Source organism: Cebidichthys violaceus, unplaced genomic scaffold, assembly GCF_023349555.1.
Source record: "Cebidichthys violaceus isolate CVI_PGR_0920_01 unplaced genomic scaffold, fCebVio1.0.p SCAF_6, whole genome shotgun sequence".
Classification (NCBI taxonomy): domain Eukaryota; kingdom Metazoa; phylum Chordata; class Actinopteri; order Perciformes; family Stichaeidae; genus Cebidichthys; species Cebidichthys violaceus.
In genome coordinates, this window is record NW_027176816.1 from 11,243,744 (window position 1) to 11,263,211 (window position 19,468).

The 19,468-nt window shown below is 41.1% G+C and overlaps 2 protein-coding genes across 2 annotated transcripts; one reads left to right on the forward strand and one right to left on the reverse strand.

Annotated features, from left to right (window-relative positions):
• The first annotated feature begins 408 nt into the window (after positions 1-408).
• Positions 409-5,521, forward strand: si:dkey-72l14.3 (Glyco_hydro_56 domain-containing protein). Its single transcript, XM_068733849.1, has 6 exons — positions 409-1,014; positions 2,219-2,467; positions 2,926-3,072; positions 3,386-3,472; positions 3,672-3,866; positions 5,112-5,521. Exons 1-6 carry the CDS (start codon positions 409-411, stop codon positions 5,505-5,507), a joined length of 1,680 nt encoding a protein of 559 aa, XP_068589950.1. The 3' UTR covers positions 5,508-5,521.
• Positions 5,522-6,838: 1,317 nt separating this feature from the next.
• Positions 6,839-17,719, reverse strand: borcs6 (BLOC-1 related complex subunit 6). Its single transcript, XM_068733498.1, has 7 exons — positions 17,647-17,719; positions 15,602-16,197; positions 15,103-15,289; positions 14,708-14,890; positions 9,962-10,125; positions 9,725-9,808; positions 6,839-9,219 (listed from the first exon to the last, which is right to left on the reverse strand). Exons 2-7 carry the CDS (start codon positions 16,184-16,186, stop codon positions 9,094-9,096), a joined length of 1,329 nt encoding a protein of 442 aa, XP_068589599.1. The 5' UTR covers positions 16,187-16,197; positions 17,647-17,719; the 3' UTR covers positions 6,839-9,093.
• Between the last annotated feature and the right edge of the window lie 1,749 nt (positions 17,720-19,468).

The following is a 19,468-nucleotide window of genomic DNA, read 5'->3' on the forward strand; positions in this document are numbered from 1 at the left end:
ATCGTTAAGAGTTTTGGGGCAGCTGTGGCTGAGGGGGGTTGAGCGGGTCGTCTTTTAATCACAAGGTTGGCGTTATGATCCCTGGCTCCTTCGGTTATGTGAAAGTGTCCTTGAACGAGACTCTGAACCCCAAGTTGCTCCCCAGGCGCTTCAAAGCAGCCGACTGCTCCTAAATGCTTAGGATGGGTTGAATGTAGAGGTAAAAATTTATGTGAGTATGTATGTGTCGATAAAAATAAAGATATGCAGGAATAATTCTGCTGTCTTTCATCGCCTTTTGCTCATTATTTGATCATAACCATATGACCCGACAGACTGAAGAAGGTTCGACTTCTGCTATGTGTTTAACAGGAACATGATTGGCTGTGAGGGCCTGAAGGGGTGACGGCCTGAGAGGTGGCTGCTCCAATGGCGTGGGCCGAGCCACGGTCCCGTCCAGACCCGAAGCCTGAACCAAAACTAACACCTCACAATCTAAAGACTCAGGACACTTTTTCATCAGCTATCCTTCAAGTCCAGCCTCCAGTTTTACTGCCACTCCTTCTTCTGCTTGCTGCCTTTGCTGACCTGGGAATTGCTGGTCCACCGCAGCCAGCTTGCCCCCCTCTCCTGTCTGGACAACCTTTCATCATCTTCTGGGGCATCCCTGACTCTTCCTGCTCTGGTCGGCCAGATCCCAGATCTTTCGGGATGGAACGGGAGGGCCGTGTGGCCGTCTTTTATGAGGACACGCTGGGGAACTACCCTTATTTTATAGACAAAGACACACCGGTCAATGGGGGGCTACCACAGCACACACGGCTGGACAACCACCTCCAGAAGACACAGCAGGACTTGGAGGCAGCTTTACCTGCCCCGAGGTACCTTGGGCTGGGTGTGCTGCGCTGGGCAGAGTGGGTCCCCCAGTGGTCAAGGAACCAAGAGAGGCAGGAGATGTATCTGGAGGCATCGAGAAACCTGCTGAAGACTTTCTTTCCTAACTGGAACCCGGAGGAGGTGGAAAAGTGGTCACAGGTAAGAAAAGATGATAAAGTGTGAGGAAAGGGGGATAACTGATAAGAAAATGGATCAGGGATCATGACTGGAAGTGGAGAGGAAACTTTCAAAGTGGTTGGCAGATGTTGGAGAGTGCAAGGTACTGATTGGGGGGAGGAATGCTTCCAAAAGTGTTTCTTCTGTAGTAAAGACAAAATCTTTGATGTAAATATCCAGTTGGCCTTGAACACTAACAACATCATTATGGTACCATTTGGTATTTGGTATTGCTATCATGTTAGCAATTATATTTTATTATGATGTTACGATAGGGAGTAGGAAGGAAGGAGCGGATAATGGAGCACCACAGCAGCGAGCTAGGAAGAGACAGAAGAAGGGGTTACAGTATGTAATTACTTGATGTGATGACCTGACAAAGTGAGCTTCGTTTTGCATAATTCACTCAGCAGAAACATGGCGTCAAAGTTACAATGAAGGGTAACTCTGATTCTGTGAACTACATTCAGTCGGTTTGGAAATATTAGAATAGTATGCAAACAAAAGCCCTTGGTAAATGTGAATAAAGCTGAATTGGAAATCATGTGATAAGAAGGTAGACAAAGGCTGTTGATTTGAGGTTTGACTGGAACATTTTATACTAAAGTAGCAGCTACTGGATAAGCCAAATCCAGACTAAAAGGTAACCAAAGTTAAGCTAATTAACGGTATATGTTTGTTTAATCCGTAAAAAAAACAAAAAAAACAGGAGAGCCTTCTATTCACCAGGCAACCGACGGTAACGGATTAAACAAACAAGATGAAGGGTACAAATTAGTGAGCTTCAAAAATGCTAATCTTTGAGAACTGTCGCCAGCTGTCTCCAGCTTCAAATTTAATTGAAAGACATGAGAGTGGTTATCGATCTTCACATCTAACAAGAAAGCAAAAAGGTTATTTTTTTACAGTGTCAAACTATTCCTTTTAATATCTGCAACATTACGGCAGGCCAATACTGCCATAAAACTGTTCTGCTTACTGATTTCAGAATTATTTAAATGATTAACTGATAGCTACAAAAACAGTTGACGCATTTTGAATCATCTCACGGTAAATACGATTACATCCCACACCCCTTTTGGTTAGGTTTGATGATTTGGCATTTCATATTCACTATTCACAAAAACCCAGAAAAATAGAAAATGTCTGGAAGGGACTGAGAGAGGATGTATTGATCTTGTCACAGGTGGACTTCGAGGCAGCAGCCCAGTCAGTAATGATGGAAACTCTACGGGAGGTCAAAAGGTTAAGGCCCAAAGCATTATGGGGCGTCTCTCCTTACCCCAGCTGCTACAATGGCGACCCCGCCCAAACCATGTTGGCCAATTACACCGGCCAGTGCCCTGCTACGGAGATGGCCCTCAACGACGAGCTTCTGTGGCTATGGAAACGATGCTCTGCCCTTTACCCTCTCCTCACCCTGGAGAAGCTGCAGGTGGGTAACACTGCTGTGTTGTACTTTTGCGTATCTTTTCACATTTTTGTTTTGAGTTGAGACAGATTGCAATCATGATTGCAGTTAAACTAAACCAAATCGTACCACCGAGATAAAATGTATTTTTTACAGCCTACGTTCACATAATTACGAAAGGTTGTGAAAACTACTCAAGCTTGTGCAGTTAATGACGTCTATTCAACTGCAGAAAGACAACTCCCGGTGTAACACCAAAAAACAAATGAAATGAAAAATGTCTGGTGTATCAGTGAGTTTTTTTTATTAAAAGTTACAAAACATCTCCTTGTCAAACCAGTGCATAGCAACATTTCTGTGAGCCCAAAGAAGGCACTTCACTATTAACCAACCTGAGTATTGATATAATGCAAATAATAATTAAATGTGATGTACCTGGTTTACAGGTAAAAATGTATACAATCTGTCCCCTTTTTTCATAGTGTGGGACATCCGAAGCCAGGCTTCACTTGTCCAGTCAAATCAGAGAAGCACTACGAGTATCATCTCTAACTGGGACTGTGTCTGAAATTCCTGTATTCCCATTGGTCAAGAGTGTCTATGCATCAACTAACACTTTCCTGTCACAGGTAAGATGTCAACGTCTGGTAATTGATCCAAGCGTCCTGCACACGCATCAATGATAAAGCAGAACAAATGGAGACGGAGGACAGAAGTAGATTCATGTTGAATCAAAGCATGAGTTATTCCCTGTTTCTAAAGTCTGACAGTTAAAAAAGAGAATAATTAGAAAGCTAAAGGTGTATTTGTATCATCAGGTGTTGGATTTGTTAAAATAAACAGAGTCCTCATATGACAAATGTAATGGTGTTTATAATATTTCATACTATGACCAGCACAAAGACGAAAAGAAACCCTCTTTGTATAATGTCTTGTTAACAGGCAGACCTGGTTAGCACCATAGGAGAGAGTGCTGCCATGGGAACAGCTGGAGTTGTCATCTGGGGGAAAAGTGAAACTAAGACGGAGGTATACAGCCATACATTTACATAAAGTGCATACACCCACGAATATGTCTGCACATTTATACACCGATACTTCTACATTTCAAGAGTTCAGTTTATAAACACACATTTTTACCATTTAACTTTTTCCATCTCACTAATGAAAACTTCAAAGAGGGCTTTGTGTTGGCAAACATTTTCTTCCCAAACCTGTCTACTCCCAGAGAGAGTGTCAAGACCTGGCAGAGTTTGTCCGCAAAGTCCTGGGACCCTACTCCATCAATGTAACCACGGCCACTCGACTCTGCTCAGCCTCTCTGTGCCAGGGAAAGGGCCGATGCGTCCGTCAAAATCCAGAGAGCTCCGTCTACCTCCACCTCCCACTGCCGACCGAGATGGTGGAGAAGGTGACGGAGAAGGTGACGGAAAAGGTAAGGGAATGTCATTTGAAGCATATTTCAAGATTTATCTGTGCTGGATTTATAAAGCTCCGTTCATGTATTGTAGATGATGTCATTAATCCTGTTCACAAGCACAAGCTTGAATCCCACTCCTACAATGAGCCAAAAATAGATGATGACATGAGACATATTGTTCAGATGTAAAACAGACTTGTTTTGTCCCCGGTGACCTTATGGTCTTATGACAGTTAATTAGCTACACAAAGCTAGAATTACTGCAGTCTAAAGCAAAGTTCACACTACACAACTGTCAAAGTTGTCAGATCGCCAAACTGTCAAACGCTACAAGATCCTTCATCATCATCCTTCAGACCATCAGTCTGGTCCAAACTACGTTTTGTCGGAAAAAACACATTTGAGAATACATGAAACTACAAAATAGCATGTTCAAAGTCATGCATCTTGATGTTGTCGTTGGTACATGTGTTAACACGAAGTTTCCTCTAGGCGCAACAATAACTTTGGTCTGTGTTGCATTGATATAAATTGACATAACTAAAGTGTTAGCTTGGTGTCTGCAATAAACAACTGGGCGTAAAGTACAAGCGTGTCTTACTTACTTTACTATTTGAGCAAATCATGCTTGTAGAAAGGTTAACAAAAACACGTGATGGTGAGATATAAGATTCTACTACAATGTCTTGAAAAGATGAAAGCTCCTAAAAAAAGCACTGATTGCCTCTTTGACTTCCTCCCTTTTCTGATACTCAAGAGTTGATTCACCGAAGCCTCTGTGCACATGTTGAAAGGCAATTGTCAAAAGAGACACAACTTCTCAACTTATGTTCTTTCTGTGTGGAGTTGGAAGCCGAACAACTTATTTTGAGTCACGACTGATAAAGATAACCAAGACAACAGCAGGGAGTCCAGTTGCCTGAGGATCTTCTGTCTTTAGACAGTAAGAAAGCAGAGGGGGAAACAGGAGCTGAGACACAATAGAGAAAGATATGCTGGAACACTGAACACAAGAACATTGTGTTCTCTGGGAGCACTCATCACTATTCAGTTGTCATAAAATGTAAGACACAAGTATGAATATTGCTGCAACTGCAGAACATTATGAAATGTTTGTTATTTCCATCTGAATTTGAGCCGTACACTTTAATCTTTAGTTTTCAGACTGATATAAAACCTTCACTATTCCCTGTGAATATCACAGCAGCAATGTTTGCTAATGTTGACAATGATTTTTCTATCCACCAGGAAGACGCAGCAAAAGCCACAGATCAGCCGGAGACTAACACCAAACCAGCAGAACCTGACCCAGCTGAGATCTGGAAGAAGGACTTCCAATGCCAGTGGTACAAGACTGCGGACGGAGACGTCTCAGACCAGCAGTCCCCCAAAGACGGAGCATCTGTTGGGGGTACAGTAAATGAAAATACTGGAGATGTATTGGGGATTACAGCAACTTCTACTATAGCTTCTACAACAAAAGGTGCCTCTGTGATTGAGTTGAGAGGAAGCAGTTCACCTGGAACCGGAAGCCCAACGCCTTCACTGGAAGTAACTACAGACGGTGGAACAAATTCACTGAGTGCCCCAAACCTGACTGTTCTGCTGTTGCTGGTGGCTGGAAGTCTTTGCCTGGAACCTTAAAACGAGAACAAACCATCCTTCACCTGGAAGGTCTGGGCTATAACTGCAATTTGAGCCCTTCTAAAGTGCCCTTGAGCAAGACACTGAATCTCTGCAAAATGCAGGAGTGCTGCTTTGTAAAAAAAAAAAAAAAAAAACGATGTTCACAGTTGGAACTTCAAACCTTTCACTGAATGTGCCAAGAGACAGTAGTGATACAAACACTTGTCACTTTTTTCCGTTCATACAGGCTGAATTTAAACCTTTCAGGAGAAAAGAGATGCGACATACAAGATAGACTTATTGTCAAATCAAATCAGCCAGACAGTCGTTACACCGTCACCACAGATATATGAAAGCAGTCTGTAAAACCTGCACAAGGTTTTATCTTCTTTGCACATTTTGTTGATACATTTAAATCCTATGTTAAATGGTAATTATGAGTTTATTTTTCCATTAAGTAGACGTGTTGGGTTAAAAGGCTGGTTCACCCGAAATAAATCAAATTCTATTCACCTTCATTGGATTGGAGTGACAGCAGAAAGGTCAGAGACAAATATTTCAAATCCTTAAAATGAAACCAAAACGATCTGCATTGCTAGATAGAAGAAAGGTCAGGGAGACCTTTTGTGTATTTATAAATTGAGTGAACCCGTCATTTAATCTGCCTGACAGAGATTGTCATTTTCATAAATCTTTTAGTAGTTAGTTAAGCAGCAGTTTGAGAGTCACATGTTTAATGCAATTTCAGACAAACATAATGTGTCCACTTTGGCCTTCAAACATCCAGGTTTTACATTGTGGATTGTTGACGTCTTCAAGAGGCCTCTCGGCTGAACTGCAGCTCTATAGCATCCTCTGCCTGAGTTCTGGCAAAACCCTGCAAAATTAAACACGGCCCCTTTTTAAATATCACAGGGGGAAAAGCACAAGTATGAATAATAAAATTAATAATGGCTGAATCCCATTTAGCTGCTTAAATTTCAGGGTCCTGGTAATGAGAATGCTGGCTCACTGTCACAGCTTACTGTGACAACAAAACAGAGCCATCGTTACTGTTATTAATAACGCTGCTGTGACAAGTCAAAACATTTGCAGTGAAAAAGACCTATTTGTCTCCCCAGCATTAAGGCTCCTTTAACCCTTATTGTGGTTAGAATGTTAAAAATGCAGTAACTTAACTCAAAAGACAAACCTTTACATTCAGAAAACACAGCACTTCAGTGTGTAATAGAAAACCTGCATATATGTATATATTTTTTGTAAGTCAGTTGTTTAAAGCCGTTTCTTTCACATACACACCCTTCAGTGCTCCTTGAGGCAGTACACTTAAAAAAATGGAAACATTTGTTCTTGCAGCTCATGTAAATTTATTTGTTATTTTTCATTAAAATATACACTCAAGACGAAGGGTATCTAAATTGTTTTTTTAGTTACAGAAAAAGACATCTACACAGGTGCATCATCTGATTGTACAACAGAAAATGAATTAATCATACATTTACATTATGTAGGGCATTTTCTCTCATATTTCCCATTTCAAAGATACTTTCTCACCTTAGAAATCTACTAAGACTCCCAAATGTCCACTCTCTGAACATTAACCATCTGCAAAAGAGCATCTTTACAACCACAGACATGTTGGAGTACATTTCAGTATAATCAAGGAAAGCAGGATCATTCCATTCTTTAATGTAAGCTTGTTAAAGATGCAGCCCTTCCTCTTTGCCAACAAGGTTGAGGAAAGAGGAAGACAAAGATGAGACAATGAGACATCTTTCTCACAGAGGTGAAAACACATGAACAGGTTACAATGCAGAACCAAGGCTAAAATAAGTACCTACTTTGCTTCCAATATTGCTTTGATAAAGTTTTTAGATGAATATCCCAAAATCCACCAAATATTTGCTGCCATCAGTAACGGGTATATGTAAAAGTAATAGTACAATGATCTACTACAAGGCCACCCACCAGTGCAATGACAGACGTACCACAGTCTCTTCATTAAATCAAGTATAACGCTCCATGAGAGCGAATGGCTTTAGGTCGGTAAAGTAACAGCCAAGCGACACCGCACTCGTTCAGTGGCTTTTATCTTTGAGTAAATTAATAAATACTCACTTCTATTAAATGTGACACAAGTCCACGTTAGTTCACATGCGAAGACTGAATCCCGACTCCAGTGACGTTGACTCTTCCTTTGTTGAAACGTGTTGTCCAATCCTTTCAATGTTGAAGAAAACAAAAGCGAGGACATGCTGCACAGAAACGTAGCCGTTGCTTCTTCTTGATTGGTCAGTACAGGCAGAAGCAAACCATAACTGGTTTGAATTTCATTTACAGGATCAATGACACTCTCAGCAGTTTGTTGGCTACTTGCATGCCTGGAATTTAAATTACATTTTCAATAGGTTCAGATTTCATGAAAGTCTTCAGGTTGGCAATATGTATCAAATGTTTCTTCTGTTTGATGACATTTAAAAGTAAAATAATTACAAAGCCTTTAAAATATTGAATGCCATTAGGAATGTTGTGATATGCAATAAGATTTTTTGCACGAAAACATCTTGGATTGCACAAAAGGAGGAGAGTGAGGTTGTAGGACACCTGGCAGGGGGTGGCTTTGAATTACAGAAGCAGACCTGTGATTTATAAAGTTTGCAAATTTTTAATTGATAAACAACATGACAGAATCTGAGTAGAAAAAGTGAAACACTTTCATTACCTTCGACAACTCCCCTCAAGCAGCACTTGAACTTAAACTCCAAATGCTCCACAGGGACCGTTCGGTGGGAAAAAACTCTGGCTGTACTGGTTAGTTCCCAGTGACACCGAGTAGCAGTGTAGTTGAAAAAGCAAGCATGCTGAGAAAACTTAATAAATAAACATTAAAATAAGACAGACAGACAGACATGATAAATGATGCTCCCCTCCCCTCATTAAGCCTGCAGTGAAAATAATTTGATCTTTGTTGCATAAGATTAAAAAATAGACTTTCTGTTCCTGTGCAAAAGTCACTGTCTTCCGAGCAGTTCATACTGGCCTCTCCATCAGCGAAGAGACACAGAGAGAGAAACATCGCCCCCATGTGGACAAGAAAGGTTAGTGCAATCTGAACAAAGCGGGCTGGACGGATAATGACACAATATTCCTCCTCGCGCTGTAAACACATCTTCAAGGATCTGTTTGTATGTGTGTGTGCGCACATATCTGTGTGTGTGTGTGTGTGTGTGTGTGTGTGTGTTCAGGGCACTTGACCGAGTGTCTCCAAAACGGGTTAATTTCTATGAGGGTGGCTTTAAAAAAAAAGAAAATAAGAGAAAGCTCGACCCCGAGAGCAAATCAATCGCAATTTCAGCTGGAATCTCACAAAAAACAAACATGGTCATCTTCAAATTATGAACAAGCAGCGGGACTATGAGAGCCAATCCTCCAGCATGCCTAGTAGCAATGGTTCCTGGAATCCAGAGGTGCACTAAATCTTCGCTGCAATGTGTGTGCGCGCTACCTGCAGAAAGGTGGGTTTACTTGCAGACAGCCTCGTTCAGGATGTGCTCAATGTAGGATCTTTGCAGCTGGGGCGTGTATTCAAATCGGACAGGTGGGGCTACTTGCAGATCGCCTCCAGAGCGTCGAGGGTGCGTTTGATGTCACGGATCTGGGCCGCCAGGGAGTGTATGGGCTGCATGGAACGATCCAACTCCTCGCAGCGAGCCATCAGTGTGTACATGCCCTGTAGGAGCAAATATACAAGACAGCCAATGAAAAAGCTGTTGCTTTAATACAAACCTCAGCCAAATCAGAAGTGGAGAAAATGATGGGAACATGGAAAGAATAAGAACTATGATAGCGTTGCACATTGTCACGTCTTTTTATAACAATGATGATTTGCTGAAAAATGCTTTTACTTTCTAGTTTACTTATATTATTTTTCTACAAAGTTAGGTTTCAAGATAAACTACATTGTTCCTCTTAAATGACATTGATTATTGTGACAGGTTATCCAAAAAATGAAGGTAATATACTGTATGTGTCCAAGAGGATGTAGAAAAGATAACACAATTCAAATGTGGTGAAAAAAAAAAACTCAGCAATCGTCAATCTATAGCCGCTTTTGTAGTGAACATTTGTAATTCATGTTCTGGTGGACCCTTAACGTTTTATAATTTCCTACATTTCCCAGAATTACAACAACCCCAGAGAAAATCTTTCTGTCAAAGTAACACGCGCGCACGCACCTTTATACTCATGTCCACAGACTCTCCCAAGCTGTCAACTGAGTCTCTGTAGGTCTGGATGTAGCCCACACTCAGAGCTGTCATCTGGAAGAATCATGAACAGAGAGACCAATCAATTACAAAAACAGATATGAGAAATATACAGTATGTGAGTGTGAGAGACGATACCAGAGCATGAAACAGAATGATGGAGCTAAACACACTCTGCATCATGAATGGACAGAGTTTCGGACTCACATTCTGGATAGTTCCATTGAGGCTCCGCATCATCATCTCCACACTGTGTGCCACTTCCTGGGTGTGTCTCTGGAGATCCAATAGGACGGCTGGATCAATGGGCGGGATGTCTGCTGGTCTCCGTGACAAACCCCGGCTGCGGTAGATGGGACCTGAACAGTCCGCTGTCAAGAAAAAATTATGAAATTCGATGAAAAAAATTCCCAGAACACAAAGAGCACGTTTTGTTCGAACACCAAATCTATGACTTGAAACAGATTAAAGCAGCAAATCCTCACATTTGAGAAGCTAATGTTAACATGTTTGCTTGATAAATGACAAATGATTCATTGATTGTAAAAAATGTTGATTACTTTTCTTTCAGGACAAACGCGCAGTCAGAGAAAGGCAGCGAGTGATGCAAACAGGCACAACATGTGTGCAAGCACAAGCTAATAATGACGACCTCAAGGAATCGTTTCTCAAGCGCAAAACAAAACAAAACATCACACAAATTACACGCAAGAACAACTGAAGAATTATTCTCATTTGAAGGAACAGCTGCTCTTACAAAAAAGACTGCCAGCACAGATTTAAACAAATTATGGCACTTAATTAAAAGAACACATGCGCTGTGAATCATGAAGTAAAACAAATAAGCAGGTTTCCATCTCTGGAATTGATTCCTGTCAGGCTGCAGCGGGACCTCAGTTATAAATCCCTCCAGTCTAAACGAAGTCTGAGTCATCTATCCTAATTGAATCAGCAGGTAGAGGGAATGAGCTGCCACCGAGGGCATATTGACTGTGTTCCCGTGTTTAAATTGAGTGGCCAGTTATAGCAGACACTCGAATACAGATGGGTTTTTTCCTCTGGGTGAAGGGCAGCGGTTCAGGCCTCTTTTTCCTGGAAAATTTGACAAGACAGATGGCCGCTAATGGACAGGCTTGACTTTGTCAACCTGCCGATGTTATAGAGATGATTTAATTTCTGAAATTGCTACATGTGTGACCATTTGGAAAACTATCCGTTTCAATTTCTGTGGGGTTGAGTCTCTGCTGCTCGTTAAAACACACGGTGAGGCTGATTTAATGAGCCTCAAGAATGAGCAAGTAAGAAAATGGACAAAGAGAATTATTCATCTGAAAATCTCATCGAGAGGAATCGAAAAAATTATAACGCTGGTTGGGAGAATGTTTCTCTAAACAAGAGTCCCTTTTTATGTCCTTCAAATTGTACCGCACTAGACAGGACAACCAGCTGCATTTAAAAATGACCATCCTAGGGTACAAACATGGCATGTGACCTGTCTAGGGCTGCAACTAACAGTTATTTTAATAATCGATTAATCTGTCGATTATTTTTTCGATTAATCGATGAATCGGCGGGGAAAAGGCGAGTGAATAAAAACGTGTCTTTAGTCTTGCAAACTATACCACCCCTGCTTTACTACTGTTATTAACGAGCTAACGCTAACTTGTCATGCTTGTCAAGCTGGATAACGAGTAAACAGCAGCACCAGGAGAGCTACTGGAGGGACGTTACGTTCCTCACTTCAAAACGGAACAACAGTAGGATTCTGTAGTGACTTATCCTGCTGTTGAACTCCCTTCCTCCTCATCAAGGACTCCAACATGTTCACCTTTTAGATGCTGAATCATCACCGTGGAGCTCCCGTGCCATGCCGTGGAGCTTTTGCATATCTTGCAATTAACACACCTTTTCGATTTATTTAGTGTGAAATGCTCCCACACCTTGGATGACTTGGGTCGTACTGATTTCTCTGCCTCCGCCGTGTGTTTCAGAACAACGTTACGGGTCTCTCCGATGGTCTCTCCTCTACCTCCGCTCTGCTCTGCGCTCAACTCAACTTTTTTTTTTATACTCAAACATCTCCGCGACTTATTGAGCGGCGTAATAATCGCGCGACACAACGAATCGATAATGAAATTCATTGCCAACGTTTTTAATAATCGATTTTATCGATTCGTTGTTGCAGCCCTAGACCTGTCTGATAGCTATTAAACACTATTGCTTTCGTTTTGCTGCTAGCATTGTTTGTTTTGGTTTGTTAACTGCTACGCCGATGACTGAGCAGATAGCAAAAAAGTGTTTACATACCATGTATGTCCTATAGTCACTATTCACTAGTGTTGAAATTATTGGTTGCATTAAGTTTGCACGCTCACCACGAAACCCCATTTCACAATGGTCATAATTACATTTTTCAACCACTCAAACCCACTTCTCTCTCTGAACAAGAAACCTTAGATAGTGACTGTGACAAAGATGTGAGTATTGCACCTCTGCACTTTCTGTTATGTCAACACTTTTCTTCACTATTCTTCAAACAAAGCTGTCATGAGTTCACAGTGGAATTCTTTATAGAATCGATACACATCTCAGTCTTGTCATTTTTCTTGAATCTCTTCAGCGAGCACATCAAATAATGATGATTAACTGACGCCTTAATGCTAGATTTGACTTGTACCACAATTACACATGTAAAATTTAGTCATGTTTTAGGAGCTTCCGCATGCTACCATGAGCCAAGGTTGGAGCAAAAAAAAAAAAAGCCTGCCAGTCTAGGTAATTAATGGGAAACGCTGCACTGTATGATCAAGAAGCTGTTAAATGAAAAAACAAAACAGAAATAGGATGGATTGCTACAAAATGAGATGTCAGTCTCAAATCACTCAATAACAATTTGCCCAGAAGAAGGTATCACAACAAAGCTGCTGAATCATGAAAACTGCAGGGTGGCAGATGATTCATGTAAACCTCCATCAGTTCATCATAAGACATCAGATACAGCAATTAATTTGCTTAAGATTGTGCATCGATTCTCCATTACTTATTATGATTTAGACATGACCAAAGTCATGCATAAATGATGAGTGGGGGCTGACTCCAGCACCAGCACCGCTGCTCGTAAAAATGCTATTAACCTGCTGAAATGCAATTTCTGACACCTCCCTGCGCAGAGGAAAACACAAACACATCATCTGTTAGGGCCTCCTGACCCTCAAACATGTCGCAATTATAAAAGTAACCTGCACTACGCACATCCTCCACCAGCCCAGTCGGCTGAATTCGGGCGGAGCAAGTGACGATTGAAAGCTACATATAAAAACAATTGTAACAAGCGAGTTGGGTCAAATAAACACAGGACTTTCGAGAAAGGTCTATCTGGTACAAGACTGATGATGAAACATATTTATAAAACATATTTTTGGTTCAGAAACATCAATATTCAATGTATCTCCCAGATGCATACGATGCAGTGATGTGTGGTGAGGTTTGTGGCTGGAGAGGCACTGACACTACATAAGTCAGATTTACAAATATATGAACCCAATAGAGTAGCTTAAATCACCATTCAATTGGCAGCTTGCACATTGACTACTGGTTGTTTTTCATATCAGCATTCTTTACACACACATAGGTAAGGTACATATTTGATTCCACCGGGAGCGTGTGCGCCGCCTTCTGCCCTACCGACCCGCACCACCAGGAGCGTTTCAGAAGCGGAGCGCTTGCGGGCGCCACCCATGAAAAACGTGAGATTCCGCGATAATCTGTGTAACAACCACGGATGTAAAAAGAGAACAACAAACACATAAAAGGTTACTTTACCTGTCCAACATTGAATTGCTGTATATTTGGTCATATTTCCTTGTTTTTCTGAGACATTTTTAAGCTTGGATATATAATCTTACATTTTTGTGGTCAAAGCAAAATATAAGAAGAAGAGAAGTGTAGAAGAAGAACAACGACAGAACAAGCATAAACCCGACCGGTGGGCTCTCGCACGCCCTCTTCTTTGAGGCAGAGTAGTGTTTGCCTCCCCTCTGTGCTTTTTCACTGCAGTTCGATGTCAGATCAGCAACACTAAATATGTTCTACACATACGTGAAATACATTACCTATTATATGGAAAGAAAGGACATATAATAAAAGTGTCTACAAATATTACAGTGGTGACAAACAATGAGAAGGCAAAAGGCACGTGCTCAGCCCAGTTTGTGAGGGATTGCGCAATCTGAGGTGAGGCACAGCTCGTCGCTGCCTCACCTCACGTGTCTCCTCTGTTTGAACAGGACATGCGCTAATTCAGCGATTTTGATTATAAAAATGCTTGAAATGATTGGAATCATACAGAAATTACATTTATAGCACAGATCAGTAGAGAAATATGAATATTTATTATTCATTCATATTTATTCATGATGACAGGTGAGGCTCTGCCTCACCTGCCTCCCCTGACCGCATGTCCCTGATACGATGCAAACATTTTTTCGGGCCACTGGGTTGCCTCTACATGTGTACATATACTGTATGCACACGTTTCTTCCGCAAGTCAAATGCAACACAACATAAAGCACACCGATAGATAAAAACAGATATACTCTATATGAAATATAGTCACACTTTGCTGATGCTAACGAATCAGCTGTAACCGGCGTATGAGAGCAGTGAGTTAGCCAGTGGTGCACACTCACATGCATGAACATACACTAAAAGCACACGGCCTGTCCATGTCAACAAATCAAGAAGAAGCTCAGATTGTCTGCTCAGGTAGACATTACTTCACTATATCTTTACATTGATTATAGTGGTTTGCTGCTCTATTAATGCTCTGAATGTTTTATATTACTCCTTGAAGTGGAACTTCTTCTAATTGGGTTATGAATTACAATAATGAAGAAAATTCCCTTCATCAGTTTGATAAGAATCTTGTGAAGGTTGCTTCAGCTCTATACTCACAGTCACTGCAGTCCAGACTGGGCTTGGAGCTCATTTTGATTTTCTGCTCCAGGTTCTTGGTGATGAAGTGAGTCAGGTCACCCTCCTGGCTGACTGTCCCCTCTAGCTCCAGAGCTGAGGAGATTGTGGCCCTCCGGCCCTCCGACTGGCCACCTCTGCCTCCTACCCGGGCCCCCAAACCACCTGCGGAGAATACACAGCTGAATAAAGTTGAAAAGTATTCCCAGTAATTACAAACTCATCAAGAGATGGAAGCCCTGCTTGATGTCGTCACAATTTCCACTATACTGTATATCTGCTCATTTATTGCGTTACTAAAAGAGCTTTAGTAAAGAGATAGGGAACGAGCCAAACTGCAGTTAACATAAAATCAAACCTGTTTGACGGATATCTACCTCCACAAGCTTGGCTGATTTCATCCAGGCTCTTGCTGTCCTGCATCCCCCGGACGTTACGTACCCAGACCTGGGCCATGACGTGGGGAGGGCAGGGGATATCGTCTGAGGGAAGAAGAGGAGGTGGAGGAGAGGAAGAGGACGAGGTGCTGGGACCGGGGGCTGAGGAGGAGTAGTGTCGTGAAGACTAAAAAGAGGGGTGAGGTGGTGAACAGAGAATAGAGTAGAAGAGGAAGTGAATAAGAGAAGTTAAATTACTGCTTATCAAATCACGCTACATTATGAAACCAACCCAAAAGCTACACATTGTTCTTCCTGTTCATTGGCCCTCTCTTCTAATTGATTAACTTCTCGTCTCACACTCAAATTTGGTCGAGAGGTAGATGGTCAATGTGTTGTAGTTCATTTGAAGCACACTGAAGTCTCAGCGTTGAGTCTATTTAAAAGCATAATCACACATAATCAAATAAAGATGGATATAATCCTACAGCCCACTCACCTCCACCTCAGTTCTCCCTCCTGCACGCTGATTAATCCACTTTTTTTCATTTTTCTCATCATCCTCCTCATCCTGTTTCTCCTTCTCTCCATCTTCCTCCTCGTCTCGACTGTCAGTGTCTCCTTCTAAAGTCTCCGTCTCCGTCTGCTGTCTGCCTGTAGCGGCAGGGCCTCCTCGCTGAGATGACTCTTTGGAGTGTGCTTGCTGTGCTGGGTCCCACAACAGAGCTGCATCAGGAGGCTCAACGTTGTTAGAGGCCTCGTGAGTGTCTGTGTCTTTGGAGCCTGATTCCCACTCTTCAGAGTCTCCCGTGCAGGAGGCAGCAGGGAGTGAGGCGTCTGTCACACGAGAGGTGTGCAGCGATAAACTAGTAGATGTTCTCCCATTATTGTACGCCTCTGTGTCCAAGTGGCCTTCGCCATCGTAAACTCTGTTTTCCACATCTACACATCGTCCAAGGGCTCTATCCTCCGATGCCTCCCCAGGACAGGGCACTCTGCTCCCCCCACATTTTACCGAGACGGGTGTCACGATCCCGTTAGCTGTTTCTGGCACTTCTGTGCCAATCACAGGGGAGAGACTCATCCCTCCACCTGCTGATGAAGAAAGAAAGGAGACTTTTTAAAATCAGTATTTCATTTATGATTCAATTACAGGGTTTTATCATGTACTATGGCTTACTGGGGATGGGTATCACTATTAATAACCAGTGTCAATATAATATTTTAATACTGATACAATGTTTTTTTTTATATCTATGATTGGGGAATAGACACGTGTTTAATTCCCTTTCCTCAATGGATGCTTAAGTGTTAACATAAGGACTTTACCAAAATAAAATACGGTCTGATAAACACATTTCTGTTGGTACTCATTAGTTAGTAAATATTATATTATGGTACGTGTAATTCTATGTTGTCTAATCTATTTATATCGTGGTGAAGTAGATTTCTGGAATTCTAGGTAAGACCGCAATAACAAGATGATCATGTCTGCTTTAGTTTGATCAACTGAATTAAATAGTCACATTGAAGTATACATTTTGAAAATTCAATTGAAGTAGCCCTGCTCACTGATTTTCAACATAGCAAACTATAGTCTGAAAATGCAATCAGAGATGTAAAAAAGGAGCGCTACCACTGTCACTTTTATGGCGCAACATGATGGTTGACAAATATGTATTACCTCTCAGTTTACGTCATATCTTTAAAGCCTTCTCAGCCCCTCTGCTTACAGACGCTTACTTATATTCAAAGTCTCTTGGTCTCCTGCATGTAGCAAGGGAAGTGTTAAATATAATAAATAAATATTCTGAGGAGGGACTGTGGTGAGGACTGGGAGCTAAACAGATTGAACATTTAAATGTTGCAGTGCAAGATTTGACATGCCACTGGTTTATCCTTCCAGACATCCAGAGATATCTGGAAGATATCCAGATATCTTAACCCCAGCCTTAGCTGTGTTTATGTGAAGACTGTTACTCAAGCAAATGATTTAATCATCATACACCTTTGTATCCTATTAGTGGCCAATAATGTTTATTCATAACAGCAGCTGTTATATGGGCACACTGTGTGGTTCAATGTGAAATGACGTAATATTAGGTTGCTTAGAATTAGCTTATACACTTAACTAACTTAGTGTTAGCTTGCATAGCATTGCATTCTCATGACTTTAAGCAAACAACGCCTGTGGAGGTTGATCAGACGACCATGGACAATTACTACGTTGAATAACAGACAAACAGGAACAAAGAGATGACGAAGACATAAATAACTGCCTGTCAACGTTGAGGAAGTTGATGTCCTCTAGTCATTAGCCTCACAGCTAGCTCGCTGTTAACGTAATGTTGTTGAATGACGTTAGCGCAGCTAACTAACGTTAGCTGTCCAGGCCTTTAAATCACAAAGCTTTCACAGCTCGTCTTTAATGTCTCACGCTGTTACACGACAAAATGGTCATTGAAGGTAAATTGTATTTACTTATCTATTGATAAAGCCAGACAATAGTACCGCTTAGCTTAATTTAACGAAGAAAACACTCACCAGTGTAGTTCCTGTTCAAAAAATGTAAGTAACAACCAAGTCCGATAAGAAAATCCTTCCCCACGAATCTCAACAGAAGAGTTCCGCTTTGCAAAAATAAAAGCGTTTCAAGCAAAACAATGATAATCTACTATAGATACAATCTTCTTCTGTGAGTGTTAATGTTGACAGCGCTGTTCGATTGACACAGCAGTATGTCACGGATTACAATATTTATTGAAATAAGTAAAATAAATAAATTGTTAATTCGTAAGTAAAAAAAGAACAAAATATTCCCAGAGCAGGGCATGCTGAGCAACATTTAACTCCCGCAATTTGTAGCTGTGAGTTTATTTGTCTCTATCCATACCATCACGCTTCATCCTCCACGTATTTCCGTTCTCCTACAGATGGAGACAAACACCACAGACCATCAGGAAATAACTTCCCCAAGATTAGAAGTACAGTAGTATAATTGCAGATTTAAAAATAAAAAATGGCAAAAGCAGAGTGTCCTGATGGTCTGACCTCTGACCTCCTGGTGAGGTCAGTAAACAATCAACACATTCATTTTCTCAAACAAAAAATGCAATATGAATGCTTATTGACCTTGATGATATTCTGTGTCTCTTTAGGATATATAAAAGCACAATTTGAGGAGAAGCAGTATCTTTTGTAAAGCTTTTAAAGCTTGTCATAAGACCCAAGAATCAGCGTGCCCTGCTTTGTGTTCATGTAATTTGCAGTTACTGGCCTCCAACAGTCATTTTGCATTTGTAGTAACAATGTCAGTATTTCATCTAAACATCAGGAAATCAAGAGAGCAAGGCGGTGATTGCATATTGTACATCACTCTCTCAGTAAACTAATTGCTTCACTGATGATATGGCATATCACAACACATAGCAGTCTTTTGTTCAACTCCAATGTTAGTGATCAGGTACATGGTTTAGGATGTATGATGACCATTCAAAACTAAAATTCACCGATAACAGAATTTCCATTTAAAGCAAAAGCTGCTTAGAAAGACTATAGTAAATTATTATCAGCAACATACAATTTCTCATAATTTAAAATTTTAGGAATCAATATAGTATTCTTGTTATCCCTTCTTGTGACATCATGCTCACAGTATAGCCTTACAAACGAGTGTCTTATCACTTCCAGTCCTCATTAAAATACATTTTCTGTTTGCAAAAGGACAATCAGGGCAAATGTCTGTTCAAGTTAACTGAAAAACTGCTTCTTGTTTTGTCTCATAAACCATTGATGAATTTAAGAAATGTGTTTGCAATTATTTAAATTGATGGTGAACAGACTGGAGAGAGAAGACCTCGGTTTTGCCTGTTTTCCTTTACAATGGAAGTCGGGCCAGCGTCTGTGGCTTTTTAAACCCTTGAATCTGGCCAGAAATGACAAACACTGGTGCACGGGAGGAGAGACGATTCAAGACCACACTGTCACCACATTTAAAGATCCTTTAACATTTCTAATCAGCCCCATCCATCCAGGCCAGCTGCTCCCTCTGTCTTGGTTGTGATTTGACTGTTTTGTTCCCTCTACTTTTGTGCCAAACTTCAAAGCTTGAGACATTTACCTAAGACCTCTGAAATAGGCCAATGGCTTCCAGAGCTCCCCAATAGAACACCCAATAACCACCATGACCTTCACCAGAATTTACTTTTCATTGTGAGGAGATCACTGTTAGAGAGAACCTTTTTTAACAGACAAGTAACTGCCACAAGAAAGGCATCATTAAGGAAAATGAGGCATACAAAGTTAATTGAGAGCATGTGTCTTCAAACAGATGTGGTTTTTCCATAATAAAAGCTGGAGACTGCAT

What these genes read in the sequence shown, in the direction of transcription:
- si:dkey-72l14.3 (XM_068733849.1), top strand. Translation starts at nt 409, where the DNA reads ATGGCGTGGGCCGAGCCACGGTCCCGTCCAGACCCGAAGCCTGAACCA. An exon ending in AGGTGGAAAAGTGGTCACAG is followed by an intron (nt 1,015 to 2,218) that starts GTAAGAAAAGAT and finishes ATCTTGTCACAG; the next exon opens with GTGGACTTCGAGGCAGCAGC. An exon ending in TCACCCTGGAGAAGCTGCAG is followed by an intron (nt 2,468 to 2,925) that starts GTGGGTAACACT and finishes CTTTTTTCATAG; the next exon opens with TGTGGGACATCCGAAGCCAG.
- borcs6 (XM_068733498.1), bottom strand. Translation starts at nt 16,186, where the DNA reads ATGAGTCTCTCCCCTGTGATTGGCACAGAAGTGCCAGAAACAGCTAAC. An exon ending in CAGTCTGGACTGCAGTGACT is followed by an intron (nt 10,126 to 14,707) that starts GTGAGTATAGAG and finishes TTTTCTTGACAG; the next exon opens with CGGACTGTTCAGGTCCCATC. An exon ending in CTGTGGACATGAGTATAAAG is followed by an intron (nt 9,220 to 9,724) that starts GTGCGTGCGCGC and finishes TTGCTCCTACAG; the next exon opens with GGCATGTACACACTGATGGC.